The 17,170-nt window shown below is 33.1% G+C and overlaps 1 protein-coding gene across 1 annotated transcript; it reads left to right on the top strand.

Annotated features, from left to right (window-relative positions):
• Positions 1-10,897: 10,897 nt before the first annotated feature.
• Positions 10,898-16,218, top strand: LOC146911904 (small ribosomal subunit protein uS11m-like). The gene is made up of 2 exons (XM_085718240.1): positions 10,898-11,110; positions 15,497-16,218. The coding sequence occupies exons 1-2, from the start codon at positions 11,023-11,025 to the stop codon at positions 16,111-16,113; spliced, it is 705 nt and encodes a 234-aa protein (XP_085574366.1). The 5' UTR covers positions 10,898-11,022; the 3' UTR covers positions 16,114-16,218.
• The last annotated feature ends 952 nt before the right edge of the window (positions 16,219-17,170 follow it).

Raw genomic sequence — 17,170 nt, 5'->3', positions numbered from 1 at the left:
CCAAATAGTAGGTGGGAAATGGTTTTTTTTTTTTTTAAAAACTCGGTATCCGATCCAAGGACCGATTAATCCGAGGGGATCAATCCCGCCGTCCACTTGTCGGGACCCATTTAAAGCCAGAGCAAAGCTCTATATGGACTTGCCCACCGAAATTGGTACCAAAGGGAATTGAACATGAGACCTTGAGAGGAGCAAACTTCAAGTTCCCAAGCTAACCACTAGGCCAACCCCAAACGGGTAATAGGTGGGAAATGTTAAACTCAATTTCCAAACTGTAAGCACCACTTTGATTAGTATGCAACATCTTTGGTAAGGGATCGTTAAATACAAAAACATCTTTGGTAATGGAGCATCGTTATGTATTATTAATGATTTTTGACACAAAATAAATAAAATATATTATTTTAAAAAAAAATACTATATCTATTCATTTTTTAATTGTTGTTTTAAGACACATAAAATCACTAATAAATTTTGTTAAATTTTAAAATTATTTGTCTTTTAAATATATTATTACCCTTGCCCACATTATCTCACTTCAGTTTTTTTCCCTCTCTCTATGTGATATAAATAGTTATGGATATTGTCAAAAAAATAGTTATGGATGATTTTGACAAAGTAATAATTAATACTAGTTTGAACAACAAATAAAAATGAATACATATTTTAGCAAATGAAAATAGAAAATAAATACATATTTTAGCAAATGAAAATAGAAAATACTTTCACAAATTAAACAAAATCTTAATGTTTTTCTTTTAATCAATGTGTCTTGTTTTCAAAGAAATGGTAACTTATTCTTTTTGAATTTCATAGAAAACTTTGTTCACTCTTATGAGTAAGAAAAATCAAAAGACACATGTACATAATCTAGCTGGTAGAAAACCTTGTTGATCACTCTGTGTTACACTTTTGTAACCTTAAGTTTCTATGTGAGTAATAATGTGATCAATTCCATATGAATTTGCTAGTTTTAGTAGTTGATTGTGTGTTTGTTTTTTCTTTTTGTTATTGTGTTAATTGTTGAAAGTTTTCACCGTTGTTTAGCAATTACTAATATACTTTTAAAATCCACTATTGGTTGTCTTTGTCATTATTTAATTAATGTATAGTTTATCGTTCATTTTTATATTCAACAAATTTGTAAACGCAGTATGCTATGAATGCATTCTGACTAGAGATGCCTAAGTGTAGGTTTATTTTGTACTCCATCCGTCCTAAATTACAAGCGAAAAATGTTTAATACAAGTTAATGTATTTGATTCAAAATTTATATCAAGTACATCAACTTATGTTGATCCTTTTTTGCTTACATTTTAGAACAAAAGAAGTATAATGTTTTGTGTGGATTAATTACAATATTTATAGAAATCTTATGTCTATTATTATTATTTCACTTCTTGGAAATAGTTGCAAAGACACAACTTTAGGTTTACACACATTCATCCTTCAGAAGAAAGGTTTTTACACATTCTTTAAGTTACATCATTTTTATAATTGGTTTTTCGATTAAAGTCATTAAAAAAATTATACACTGCATATGTTCATCAAACGAACTAGTCACACTCACATCCATGAACTCGACAAATTAAAAGTGCGAAAGCACAACGTTAATCTAAAAAAAAAAAACGCACGAGACGAAAAATCTCCCATAATTCAACACACTATTCTCAGTTAAAATTGGGGGACATGAGGAGATCTAGATCCCATTTTGTGAGACCACAAAATCATGTTATGGCGGAGTAGCACTTTGGTGCCATAGCTTTGGTGCCATTGGTGTCATAGCTTGCATCTCCACAATACACACACATCACACACACATCCCCACACACATCAATGGCCAGGATTTTTCCAATGGCACCAATGGCACCAAAACTATGTCATGGAAGTATTTCCCGTTATGGCGCGGTGTGTCATTTTTGCTTTTGCACGAATGAAATTACGGATTAAAAAATGAATATAGATCCTCTCTAGTGGCTGGATGGTCCAACACAGATCCTGACCGTTCAAACACTTTTGTCCGCATACCACTGACAAACAAATAATTGAAATCAAAGTTGATCAAACAGCATGACGAAAAACGATCGTGTCCATAAAAAAACAAGAGCAGTTAACTTTTTTTTACTCAACAAGAGCAACTTCTTCAAAAGCTTAAAAAATGTGCACTATTCCTGAATTTAGTGCATGCTCAATTTTAAATCTGTAAATCCAACGGTGAACGGGCTTTGTTAAGCACGACCTTGTATACTTGCATGCACATGTCGGAGCAATGTTTGCGTGGTCACAACCACAAATATAATTGGTTTAGACACATGAAAATAAGTAAAAAGAGAAAGAAAAAATTTATTGTTATTATTATTGAAAACATCAGTTAATGTGTATTGTTGTGTGTTGATGGCGATTTTCGCAAGTGTACGAAATCGTGCAAGTAGTAAAAATAAAACGGTAAGACCGAGTGTCGAACTCGAGGATCGCGTTATACTATTGAATCGTATTTATGACTTAATCGAACAAAAGGTTACGAGGTTTGTTTTATCGCAATAATGAAAATTAAACAAAGTAAATTGGTTCAAACTTAATAAGAGAAAAGCGTTGGGGATGAGTTTCACCGGATTACTACCTAGACCTATTAACTTGATTATCACAATTGAATCGACTTATTTAATTGTTACCGAATTCTCTACAATATTCGTGCCCTAATTCCTTAGTGACAGAACCTTTAATCATAAAATAAAAACCTAATTCCTTAGTGAATTTGAAGATTAGAATTAAGCATGAACAAACAAGAATTCTCAAACGATTCCAAGGGTTTACATCTATTCCTAGATTGCAAAGGCAAGGATCTCTTATCTCAAGCGTTTATAAATTCCACTTCCGTTTCAAAATATAAACCGTAAATCAATTTAAAGGTGATCAATCAATAAACGCATTAAGCATGGAGATAAGAAAAACAATTCAATAGGTTTCATCAAGAATCATAATCAAATCACATGGCAAAGGTATTCATCTAGGTTTACTCATCCCCAAAATGGAGGGTTTAGTTACACATAGCAATTAAACAAGAGAAATGGATAAAAGAGATATTACAAGAAAAATTCATGAATGATTCTTGATAAATCTCCTCCAGTGATGCTCTAGATCTCTTCTTATGTGTTTCTATGCCTTTTGATCTCCAAAAACGTGAACCCTTAATTCAGAAACGCACTTTTCTATAAATAGGCAACTCAAAATCGGCCACCGAGTCTCAAAATTGGGGCCCGAAATAAGAAAAACGCGTCCAGACGAACCTGAAATCGGGGCCCGATTTTACCAAATCGGGGCCCGATTTTTCCAGTAAAACAGCCATTTCAAAGTTGCGAAAATCGGCGCCCGAACTCATAAAATCGGGGCCCCGATTTTTCCAGTGTTCCATTTGCTTGAAATCTTCGTTTTTGAATGCTTTTAGCTTGAATACCTTGATGAATTACCTTAAAAATACATGAAAAAGTGTCTACAAAACTAGTAATGACAGAGTGTCATCATGTGTGTATCTAACTGATTTGGACTTACGTTTGTGACTATGTAAGAATTACCCATACATGTCGTTGTTTATTTTATCAAACACATACCATCGATTAAATATGCAAAATTAGTAAAATAAGGGTTGCTTTGTAGCTCTTTTTTTCTTCAGAAAGGTAATATTTATGAAAAGTTTAGAAAATATGCAAAATGAAACTAAAATAAAAAATTGTAGTATGAAACTAAATTAAAAAATTGTAGTAGATGGTTAAATATAAGTTCATGTAAACAGTTTTCAAAATTACTCTCGGTTTTCCCTATAAAAAAACCCTGAAACACATTCTTTCACTCAAAATTGCTCTCGCTTTTCCCTCATTCTTTCACTTACATAATTTCTATCATATCAAAAAGAATTAAACCTGAAACTTTGAATAGCACGTTTCTAAATCTTAAGCCAACAACCCAGCACTACCATATCAATTCAGGTGGGCTTGTTTGGCAAACGTTGGTTTCCAATTTAGCATGTGTTTAGCCAAGCGGTGTGTTAAACGCTGCCACACGTTTAGCCAAAAGCTCTAATATATAGCTTCAAGAAATCACAACCAAATGTGCTTTCGGTAGCGAGAAAAGCCAAACCACCGCAAATCCAAACAGGCTCTTAATCAATTAATTTCGTCTAAAAGAAATTTGTACACTATAGATATCGAGTTAAGATACTTTCCATTTAATTTTTTTCCATTTCTTCCATTTGGAGAGATATAGACATAATGATAAGACTCATCACCTATTTTTTGGGAAAATACTTCCATGACATAGCTTGTGTGCCATTGGGAAAATCCTGGCCATTGATGTGTGTGGATGTGTGTGGGGATGTGTGTGTGTGTGGTGGAGATGTAATGGTACACAAGCTATGGCACCAAAGTGGAGTCCTATTTTTTGTGTCCATCTCTTTCATATTTTTTATGTCTATCTCTTTCATAATTGCAATCTCCATTTGTTTTAAAAAAATGGAGAGGATCAACTCATAGATATCATTGTTTTTTAGCAAACCGAGTAAAAAATTGAATCAGCCACGTTTTTATTGGTCTCACAGATAAGACACAACATCAACACCAAGTTTCAACAAAGAATAATAACACTACAATGCAAAGTTTTAAAAACCGAACTGGTGATCGACTCCGTAAGGGTATTGAGTCATTGGGTCATTGGTTGAACCACTGGATCACTGGACTGAACCGAAGACTTTGAACTAAAAAAATATATATGTTTTTTACAATTAATAGAAGCACATTTTTATGACATAAATAAAAACAACTTGATAGATGTCCCTTGAATTTAGCTGCATATATTTTTTATGAGATATAATACATATTTAAATAAATATTAGAAAAAGCAAAAGTGTGCTAAAAAATAGTAGTAATCAAGTAGAAAAATGTTTATTAAAATATCTAAGATGCACAGCGATAATATTTAAATGATAAGAGAGTGTACTCGGTTCCTTAAAAAAAAAAATCAGTGTGTGATTGGTTCCACAAAAAAAAACTGTTCAGTTATTATATATAAATTATAAGAAGCAATTTGAAAACAAAAGAGGTTCATGTTGCAGTGGATAAGTGATTGCATTGCAATCTGAGGGGACGACGCAGGTTCAACACCCAGTTTGGTTTCCAGCATATCAATTTACACCATACACCATTTATCATACACCATTTATAAATAAAAGAGTTATAATAAAAGAGTATAAAAGAGATAATGCAACCATAAATATATAAATAAATAAAAGAGTTATAATAAAAGAGTATAAAAGAGATAATGCAACCATAAATATATAAATATAAAAGAGTATAAAAGACACCATACACCATTTATAAATAAAAGAGTTATAATATCTGAGGGGACGACGCAGGTTCAACACCCAGTTTGGTTTCCAGCATATCAATTTACACCATACACCATTTATCATACACCATTTATAAATAAAAGAGTTATAATAAAAGAGTATAAAAGAGATAATGCAACCATAAATATATAAATTATAAAAGAGTATAAAAGACACCATACACCATTTATAAATAAAAGAGTTATAATAAAGAGTTATAATAAAAGAGTATAAAAGAGATAATGCAACCATATATCTTTTCTTTTCCAAAAACTAATTTTATGACTATAAAAAACTAATTTTATGACTATAAAAGAGATAATGCAACCATATATCTTTTCCTAAACCCTAAAATTCCTAAACCCCTAAACCCTAAAAGAGATAATGCAACTAGCAGAAATGATAAATGAACACAAATATTTTAACACAATATAGACACCACCGTATATTATACGGTATTTTACATTTTTTTTATTATTTTTTTGTTTATTTTCTTTTTCTCTCCCTATTCCTCTGCACTTTTCTGCATCCCTCACACACTCTCTCCTTCAACCTCCGATCTCTCTCAGATCCATACTGAACCTCCACTTTCTCTCCGGTTAGCATCCTTCCAACCGCCGAACATTCACTCTATAATTTCTCTCCGGCAGCATGCCGACAACCGCCGCAACATCCACATCTAAACGGCAAGAGAAGGTCGATGGTGGTGACGACGATGGGGTGGTGACCGGTGAGGATGACGGCGGTTGTGAGGACTGGGTGTGGTGTTGGGATGATGGTGGGAGGATGGTGACGTTGGTGGTGGTGGTGGGGAAGACGATGATGATAGTGGCAATAAGGAGGTCGATGGTGACGGTGGTGGTGTGAGGACGGTGTGTGGTGCTAGACGACGGTCGTGAGGGTGGTAAGGAGGTCGATGGTGACGGTGGTGGTGTGAGGACAGTGTGTGGTGCTAGACGACGGTCGTGAGGGTGGTAAGGAGGTTGATGGTGACTGTGATTGTGTGAGGAGGGTGGTTGTTCACTTTCACATAGAGAGAAACAATAGAGAGAGTAGTACAGAGAAGAGATGCAAAAAATGGTGTGCTGTTTTTTACATAATTGCCCTGGATATAAAAAGGAAATGACAAAATTGTCCATGGTGTTGATATTGTGTATAAAAATTTGTGTCTAGTTATCATTCCTCATCTTTTTTAAACTAATTTTATGACTATAAAAGAGATAATGCAACCATATATCTTTTCCTAAACCCTAAAATTCCTAAACCCCTAAACCCTAAAAGAGATAATGCAACCATATATCTTTTCCAAAAACTAATTTTATGACTATAAAAGAGATAATGCAGCCATATATCTTTTCCTAAACCCTAAAAGAGATAATGCAACCATATATCTTTTCCAAAAACTAATTTTATGACATAACCGTAAACGCTACATAAAATAGGCATGTTAGACACCATATTTGACAAAATGTACCAAAAAAAAGAAGCTAATTCATTATTTGACAGGAAAGGTTATATATAAATTACATTAATCGACATATGAAATTATAAAACTTGGAAGGTACCATTCAGCCACATATAAGTCCAAAACCGCTTGGCCACTATAACTACAGAAACTCAACAAGGTCAAGATGTTTATCTAGATCTGCTAGCATAATAAATAGACTATTAATAAAGTAACAACTTGATTTCAAACACAAATGGTATCAAATGAGTACTCCCTAGCTAGGTGCAGTCAATATTTTTCTTACAACGATGAATTAATTATTATGATTTAGTCATCAAACAAAAAATATTAAGAATGACAACGATGAACTTTTCTACATATCTACAACATTCACCCCCTAAAAAAATTTGTTTCTTTCATTTTCTGTTATATATTATCTTTCTCTTAATCATCCCCTCATCTTTTCACTCCTCTTACTCACATTATTTTTGTTAGAAGGTTGCATACTTGCATGCATGCATGAGAGGATTCCAACCCTATATAGTATATATTAGAGAGTGAAGAAAAAGAATATTAATGTGTGGCATGTGAGTGTTGTGGGTACACTTGATCGTGCCTAGCTCAGCGGTAAAAGTTTAGTCTAATAACTTTAAAGTATTGTGTTCTAATTTTCTAATAGACAGTTGTATAATGATCATTTTAATACCGCTTAAATTCAACAACAAAAAAATCTCCTGCCTCAATTTTTTTTTTTTTTAAAATAAAGGGAGAATACAACTATATATAATATAGTTTGCAGAAATGAATTCATAACAATATCTGTAGTGCTCGGAGAACGTAAATTTATTTATAGTTCTTCAAATAATATATTAAATATAATGTATTTATAACAACATAAAACCTTATATAATATGACTGATTCCGTAAGGTTTTATGTATCTTTATAAATTCAGAGGGCTATCCCAACAAAATTCATATATCACATTAATTACAATTTTAAAAAAACATAATTATATTCATATGATAAATATACACATATCCAACACTTTACAATAGGAAACCCTAAATGGTAAACTTGAATTCAATTCATAGGCGTGAACATGTCATTGTTCAAATTTGAAGGGTAATTGAAAAAGTCATTAGAGTGAACATGTCCAAGACCAAAAGAAGAAGAACCTTCATGAGTAAAATGAATCAAATCAGCATTTGTAGCATCAAGTTCCTTTTGGAGCCTAAAGAGTTCTCCTTGAAGCACTGAAATAGCCCCAACACAACCATACACTGGAACTTTAATCCTTGCTTCAGCTTAGAATTCACTGTTGGATGTAGTATGAATTCAAACCTGCAGCGTCCATATTTACCACATTTAGAATGTGTATGTGAGTTTTGCCTCTAGACTCTTTGAAACATTAAAAAAAAAATGTTATATATCACCTTTGTTGTAGGAATCCCCACAAGAATCATTGCTCAAATTAGATGGACAATTAAAAAAACCATCAGAATGAACATGTCCAAGACCAAGAGAAGAAGAACCTTGATGATTTAAGCGAATCAAATCGGCATTTGTAGCATCAAGTTCCTTTTGAAGCTTAATGAGTTGTCTTTGAAGCACTGAAATAGCTCCAACACAACCATACACTGGATCTTTAATCCTTGCTTCAGCTTCATAAGCTAGAGAATTCACTGTATCTTCTCTTTGATGAGGTAAAACTTCATTAAGAATTTTGCTAACATTGCTTCACTGTATAGTAGGTAAGCAGAACAACATTCCCGTTCAGTTAAGATACAGAACACAACGACAGTTAACTGTATCTTGAAAATTTGTTAAGGTTAGGTTTCAGTTTGATAATGTTTATATGTAGGTACAACTGTAGAAATTGACACGCTGACTACACAAAAATAATACTAACAGTGAAATGATTTTCTCATGCTTGATAAAAATCACAGTTGTTGTAAAAAAACAAATCATAAAATCAGTCTTAATGTTTACTCGAGGATTTGTCTCATAACTAGGGTCGACCGAAATGTAAGGTTATTAAACTCTCTTTTTGAACAAGAAGGTTATTAAACTCTTGTTTTAGGTCAAGAAACAAAGCATTATTTTTTATTAGGTTTTATAAACAAAAATGCCATACATATAGAAAAAAAAATGTCTCATATATAAAAAAAAATTCTTTAGACATCTCAAAACAAAATTTGCTTTATATCCCACCTATAAACTTAATTTATTGTGCAGACCTTATCTATAACAACTTCAAAAGACATAAGTTGTGAAGATATCTTCGGGTGTCTACAAGTTAGTATGTGAGAAGAAAAAATACATAAATATATTCAGACAAAAGTAAATCACGTTAATCCTAAACCAAATTCCATACATAGACCACCAGTTAGGTATTTACTTGTAGTGACAATGTGAAATTAACATCGTTTAATAGGCGACAATTTGACGTTAATGGAATTTGTATTAAAAGGATTAATACAAAGTTCTTACTATATAGGTTTCAATCCCATCTTCTTTTCCCCTCAAAAAACATCCCCAGTCCCCACGCATTAAATAGATTTTCCATAGATTTTACCTTATCCTTTTTAATCGTGTTTCGATTTTAGTTAATCCTTTTCCCTTTTTAGAATATAACTTGATAGTAGGTAAGCAAAACAACATTCCCGTTCAGTTAAGATAGAGAACACAACGGCGGTTAACTGCCGCTGGAGCCAGCGATTGTTAACAGCCGCCGCTTAGACCAACGGTTGTTAACAACCGCTGGGGGCATTTAAATATTTTACTTGTGTCATTGTGAAGTTTTTGATGTCAAAAAAACAATTTTCCTTGTATAAAAGGGTTTTTTTTCCCTATTTTTTACAAGTTGGGCCGAGATATGGATTTTAACCTGGCCTTGCTAATATGAATGGCTATATGCACCCCAATATTTCTTAGTTTTGTTATATGCACCCCTTTCTATAATTTTTTTTGACCCCCCTACGGCAAGGGCCTTAGGCCGTCGCATCCCCCGACCTATACCTAGGGCCGACCCTGAGCAATATGTGTCTTCCTCTTACATGAAGGTCAAAATTTCAACTCCCATGGGTCAAAATATCAGGCAGGTTGTTGGCTTTAGTGTTCCATTATGATATACTTTTTAACCTCGTGAACGTCTCACGGTTTATTTCCTCGCGAGGTTTAGAGTATTCTTAAATTATTTTATTTAAAGTTTTTCATATGATGGGAGTGTATCAAAATATTTCTCCTTTTGGGTTGTAACAACGAAAGAATTGCTCCAAAATAAATAGTCTACGGGCCGTTGTACCTTTTGATTATGGTATGGTATTGTCAGATTCGAACAGGATCACCACCAAAAAAAGTCTTTAGTCCCTAAAGAAAAGAAGATAAAAGATCAATAAATTATGTGTACTTTGTCTACCTTTTTACGATTAAAGTTTGGGTCATGCTAATGTTAAGCTACCCAAAAACAAAAACATTCTTTTAAATTTTGTGCATTCTATTAAGAGTGAATAGACAATTACCTTCGAAATTGTAAATTTCGTCAATTACTCCGCTCGCATTAACAAAACTTCAATTATCCCTTGAAATTGCATAACGTTAGTCAATTTGCCCCCTCCGTCAATTTCCTCCGTTAATTTGCCACGTAAACAGTCAAATGCCACATCATGTTGACTAACAAAAGAAATTGACGGAGTGAGCAAATTGATTAACGTTATGCAATTTTAAGGAGGTAATTGAAGTTTTTTTTTTTGGTTTTCGCACCGGTTTCCGATCCACCAAAGGTGAGCGACTAATCCGGCTCGTGCGTAGAGGCATGCGCACTGGCCAAGTGTTGTTCCCCCTGGGAATCGAACCGGTATTTCCCGGGTACGTCCTTGGAAGGAGCTCCTTGTCACTGGAGCACAAGCAACTTGGTTGAGGTAATTGAAGTTTTGTTAATTTCATAATTGCCTGTTTACTCATTCTATTAATCAAAAGTAAAAAATTAAATTGAAATGCATTGATTACACTAAGTTATTTTCACTTTTTGACTCATTAATTAGAGTTAATCATTTCCATTTATGATCATGTCCAGGAGCAACCCAAATGTTTAGTTCTTAAAAATGATTATCACTCTCTTACACCAATCTTCTTCTTCATAATATTGCTACTTGTTAACGCCCCCAAATCTTCAAACCCTAATAATCTGCAACTACAATGTTACGTAAATTGTGTTCTTCCTTCATCCATAGCCGTCAAACTCTTCATTCTCCATCCAAAACCACACACACTACCTTCTTCCAAGGTAACACTTTCACAATTTCATTGCTAAAAATCATAGCTTTTGATGTTTTTTTATTGGGTCATTTCAATTATTAGTTTTATTGGGTCATTTCAATTATTAGTTGTAATGATTTTTTTAGATGTTTGCACTTTTGGGGTTTTCATTTTTGGGTTAAATTTCATTTTTTATTTTTTTTTACTTTTTTCTTTAATTGCTATTGGTAGAAATTGAATGCTATTGAAATTCTTTCTGCATTGAATTGTTTGAGAGAGATTGATTGATATAACATGTGAAGTACTGATGCAGACGCATACGCCGACACTACTACCGACACTGATAATAATTTGATAAATTAGAAGTCATAGTATATAAGGTCTTATTTACTGGCTTAAGTTTGGGAGAACTTAATAAAAACAGCTTCTGATATTTAAGTTGTTTTCAACGTATTTTCATAAGTTCTGCCAGGTAGCTTGTGAAAAGATCTTATAGTTTGTACAAAAATAATTTAACTTTATTTCATCTTTTGATATGGAAATAGCTTATACGGAAGTGTTTATCATGATGAGTGTTTGTGCTATAAGCTGCAAATAAGTTGTTTATCCAAACAGACCCATAATCATAAGTGTGTGTTGAGCACTTCGACATGCCTTTAATCTAAAGCGTTGGTGCTACGCAACTCATATTATATATTTTACCATCAAATTAGGATCCTAAATGGATGAAATCAAGAAACTAGAAAAAAGGTGTAGTAGTTACTAGTTAGTGATAGATTCAGTTAATATTAATCTGTCATGTAATGTGAAGCACCAATGCAAACACCGACACAAAGACACTAGTAATGATTTGATAAAATAAAAGTGACTGTATATAAATCACAAGTGTGTATAGAGTATACTGACATGTCTTCAATCTGAAGTGTTGGTGCTATACAACTCATATCATATATGATATCATCAAATTAGGATCCTAACAATGTTGTGAAAGAGCGATTATAGTGGTGGTATACCGTAGCGGAATTTGAACAAATCACTTTTGTTCCACGATACACTGGTACAAAATATTGTTAAATAGAGGGCTATAGCACTGTTGCGTAGCAGAATTTGAATGAAGCGCTATTTTCCTGCAATCTGCGCTTTACAACTTTAGATCCTAAATGGCTGAAATCAAGAAACTAGAAAAAAAAGGTGTAGTAGTTACTAGTTAGTGATAGATTCAGCTAATATTAAGCTGTCATATAATGTGAAGCACTGATGCTGACACGACACATAAGACACTAGTAATAACTTGATAAAATAGAAGTGATTGTATATAATTCACAAGTGTGTATAAAGTATTCTGACATGCCTTCAATATGAAGTTTAGGTGCTACACAACTCATATCATATATGGTATCATCAAATTAGGATCCTAACAATGTTGTGAATAGAGACTGTAGTGGCGCGATAGCGTTATACCGTAGCGAAATTTGAACAAATCACTATTGTTCCGCGATACACGTCTTAGTACAAAATATTGTTAAATAGCGGCTATAGATGCACTATAGTACTGTTGCATAGCAGAATTTGAGTGAACTGCTATTTTCCTGGGATCTGCGCTTGACAACATTAAATAGCTGAATTCATTTGGGTTGAATTGATTTATTTATGATTTGAGATTTTAGTTCTACATTGAAATTTTTTTAGATTGATTGATGTAACATGTGAAGCACCGACACAAACGTGGACACTGCTTGTAATTTGATAAAATAGAAGTGATCGTATACAGGGTCTTATTTACTGGTATAAGTTTTGTAAGATTGTTTGGGAGAATTTACAAAAACAGCCTATGATATTGTTCATCAGTTATTTTCAACTTATTTTCGTAAGTTCTGCCAGGTAGCTTATAAAAAGATCTTATAGTTTGTACAAAAATAATTTCACTTTATTTCATCCTTTGATATAGAAATAGCTTATACGTAAGTGTTTATCATGATAAGCGTTTGTGCTATAAGCTGCAAATAAGTTGTTTATCCAAACAGGCCCATACTCACCAGTGTGTGTTGAGCACTTCGACACGCCTTTAATATGAAGTGTCGGTGCTACAAAACTCATATATTTTACCATCAAATTAGGATCCTAAATGGATGAAATCAATAAACTAGAAAAAAGGTGTAGTAGTTACTAGTTGGTGATAGATTCAGCTAATATTAAGCTGTCATGTAATGTTAAGCATTGATACAGACACCGACAAATATACATCAGCAATAAATTGATAAAATAGAAGTAATTGTATATAATCACGAGTGTGTGTAGAGTATTCTGACATGCCTTCAATATGAAGTTTCGGTGCTACACAACTCATCAAATTTGGATCCTAACAAGGTTGCGAATAGAGATTGTAGTGGCGCTATAGTGCTATACCGTAGCGAAATTTGAACAAAACACTATTGTTCCACGATACACTACTTGGTACAAAATATTGTTAAATAGCGGCGATAGATGCGCTACAGCACTGCTGCGTAGCAGAATTTGAATGAACTGCTATTTTCCTGCAATCTGCGCTTGACAACATTAGATCCTAAATGGCTGAAGTCATTTGGGTTAAATTGATTTATTTCTGATTTTTATTCTTTTTGTAGAAAGATTGGCGCAATAGTGGATACGATTAGGACTTTGTGTATTTGATTTTAATGCACCTGGGTTGTGTGTGCTTGGCTCTTAACTAAACTTTTTGACATAATATTTAGCTCGCATTTGGTCTATGTACGTTAATGTTCTCAATAAATTAGATTCTAAATGGCTAAAGTCGAGAAAACAGAAAAGGATCGGTACTAGTGATAGATAGTAATCAACAGGATACCTTAAAACACTGTATCTCACCTATCAATCCTTTGAGCTAGCTTTTGGGAGTAAGATCCAAGCTCATTTAACAATAATGAAATATTGGCTCTTATCAAGTCTGCTGGATATCTGTGATTCACATCAGTGGTCAACCAATTTTAGTGGATCAGTAGTCAAACAATATGATGCTATTAATTAGTGGATGTGCTAGATGAAATTTATATCACTGAATGAATGCTCTTGGTTAGTTGTAGGCCCAATTTTAGATGAAAACTATATCACATAAAAAAAAATTCCTGTTAAAGACAGTTTGGGCAGTGTAATATTTTTTTTTATTGCATCTAATTTCATTCCTTTTTGGGGATTAAGTTCTCAACTTGAATATTATTAGAATTGATAAAAGAAGGTGTTGCTAACCAAGTAACAAAGCACAAGGCACTGAATTGTTGAATGAAACTATGAAATTAAAAAGCAGTATAATAGCTAGTATAAAATTAACCTGGCTTTCCACAGGTTCCTATATGGATTTTAAACCTTTTATGACTTTGATTCTTTAGATCACGCGACAAGTATCAGTAGAGGACTTAAGATTATATATAACTAATTATAATTACTAACATATGTTGTAAGAGTGAAATTATCCAAGATTAATTTGATTAGCATATGGCTTGACGGTTTTTTCTGGAAGTAAAGATCTTGTCTCTGTCAAAACAAGTAAAGGCATGGTCTCAAAAGTCTGATATATCAGCTTATTCCTTAAAATTTTAGATTAAAAATTTGACTATTTTTTCAGAAGATTCTTGAACTACTTATTTAGTAAATAAATACATATTTCATGTCATTGGATAATCAAATAAACACATGTTTTGTAGAATACTTCTACATGCAAAGAGTGGAAAGACTAACTTAGAATTGGTTACATCAGTGTAGAGTGCAGGATATAGAGTGGACCCATTTATGTTGATGAGCTTCATAGCTTTTGGTTTGAATGAATCTGTAAAGAAACCAAGCAAAAGTCTTAAACAAAACAGGGAGAGAAAGCAACCTTGGCATGTCCAAGTGTTACTGCCTCAGCTTATCAATGTACTAATATTCGGAGTGAAGACCCAATTTGGTCTTACAATTTTCTCGCAGCCCAATTTAGTTTCACAAAATAATACCAAACTAACCCTTGACATTTTCAAATTGTGTTAGTTATAATAAGTCGGGACTAATTTATCCACTGTATAATTTGGTTATTATTGAGTAAAAGACTAAATTGAACTGCGAGAAAATTGTGAAGGACGAAATTGAGTTCTTACTTTAATATTTGTGTTTCTGTGTGGTGAAAATAAATAGAGTGAAGATGAATGAATGCATGGTAATAGAGAGAGGGGCATACCTTTGCCTGCTGCGTTGTGTGAAAAGAAGAGTGAAGATGGTTGACCCCTAATAAGGTTTTGTGTGATTATAAATTGTAAATTGTGAAACATGTGTTTATTATGACCATATTTCATGTCATTGCATAATTAAATACATATATCATTTTGTTTTTTACTGTTTTTTTCATGTCATCGTAAAAATCACTTTCATACTCTTGAAACTGCAGGATATGTTAGAGGATTTTCGAGTGCAAGTTGGGGTTTGAGCGGGAGGAATCAAAGTGAGAATGTGAATGCAAATGCAAGTGCTCGTCCGGATTTTCTGCGGGATCGGGAGAATATTAACTCCAAAAGTGAGAATAATGCTGAGATTGGTGGAAATTCCAGGAAAATGGACTTTGTGAGAGGAGCTATAGAAGATGAAAAAAGTGTTATGGGAGGTTATCTATACAACCAGTATCATTTCCAGCATGATGCTGATTTTGTTCATATAAAGATGCGGCGCAACAATACCTTTGTTACAGTGACCAATTCTAAAGGAAATGTAAAACTTAGTGGTTCTTCTGGTTCCTTGAAAGACTTGAAATCGGGGAAAAAGCTTTCTAGGTATGCTGCTGAAGCAACTGCAGAAGTGGTTGGAAGAAGATCTAGAGGTTTAGGTTTGAAATCTGTTGTCATGAAAGTGAACGGATTTACTCATTTTCGAAGGAAAAGGCAAGCGATATTGAGCTGGAGGGAGGGATTTACTGATTCTCGAGGAGATAAAAATCCAATTATATACATTGAAGATACAACTCGTCGTCCCCATAATGGCTGCAGACTGCCAAAGAGTCGACGTATCTAGTTTTTATTTTTTCTCCTTCTGTTGAACGTATTTTCTGTATGAATTTGACTTTGTTTCATAGCTGTATGTTTACAGTTTGCACAATAACCAGAATTTTTGTAGCAACACTGAAAGACTATCTATCTCAGTTTGAAAATTTTGGTGCTAAAATAAACATTGTCAATGAAATCTGAAAATTTGATTATTTATTATTGGGTCGTGTTAATGAGTGCCCCCGGGGCACTCTTTAAGCACCCCAAATTTAGTAATTATTCCTTTAAAAAGTCAATTATTGCAATTTCCAATGCATTCAATACACCACTTTTCATTAAAAACTTACCACTTAAAATGCCTAAAGAGTGCACTAGTTAACATTTTCCTTGATTATTTCATGTTAGTGAATATAACAGATTCACTTTTACAAATAGGTTTACATTTTGTAAAACTAGAGGGAAGAGAAGGAAATTGAAAACTCAACTTTCACCAAGGAATCTAACTGGTACTTCCAATATACAGGTTGAAAGTAGTATATAGGAGATCGTTGATTTTCTATGTGCAAAAAAATATTCATGCAAAATGAGTTGAACTTTAAATTTGTCTGTAAAAATCAATTCTAGAATCAAAAGCTATTAATTCTAACTTAAAATATAATTGAAATCAATTAGAAAGGCAAAATCAATCATAATCGAAAGCAAACAAACGTTTTAGAATTAATTCTACATGTTCAAAATCAATTTTAACCCTTCTAAAAGTAGAAACAAATATACACGAAAAACCATTCACAATTACACCACGTAGTAGCCAATACACGAAAACATCATAGTTTCATGGCTGGTTAACCAAATATCATGCTTCAATATTCTCCCTATTTGGGTTGTATTAGATTTTTATATTAGATATAACTCACTTTATAAAACCGATTTGTTTGTGTCACTCTTGACTTGCATCTTTTTAATGTTGGACTTGGATTTTTCTTCCAATGCTATTAAGCTTGACATGTGGATGACTTTTTTCCCAGTGTATAAGTTCTAACTTCTGTTTTTATTGTGACTTATTTTTAGAATGCCAACATTGTTTC

This window comes from Medicago sativa, chromosome 6, assembly GCF_051527215.1.
Source record: "Medicago sativa cultivar Bolivia chromosome 6, Bolivia_mono, whole genome shotgun sequence".
Lineage (NCBI taxonomy): Eukaryota > Viridiplantae > Streptophyta > Magnoliopsida > Fabales > Fabaceae > Medicago > Medicago sativa.
The sequence above is the reverse complement of the archived record's forward strand: the minus strand, read 5'-3'. Positions and strand labels throughout refer to the sequence as shown.

What these genes read in the sequence shown, in the direction of transcription:
- LOC146911904 (XM_085718240.1), top strand. Translation starts at nt 11,023, where the DNA reads ATGTTACGTAAATTGTGTTCTTCCTTCATCCATAGCCGTCAAACTCTT. An exon ending in ACACACTACCTTCTTCCAAG is followed by an intron (nt 11,111 to 15,496) that starts GTAACACTTTCA and finishes TTGAAACTGCAG; the next exon opens with GATATGTTAGAGGATTTTCG.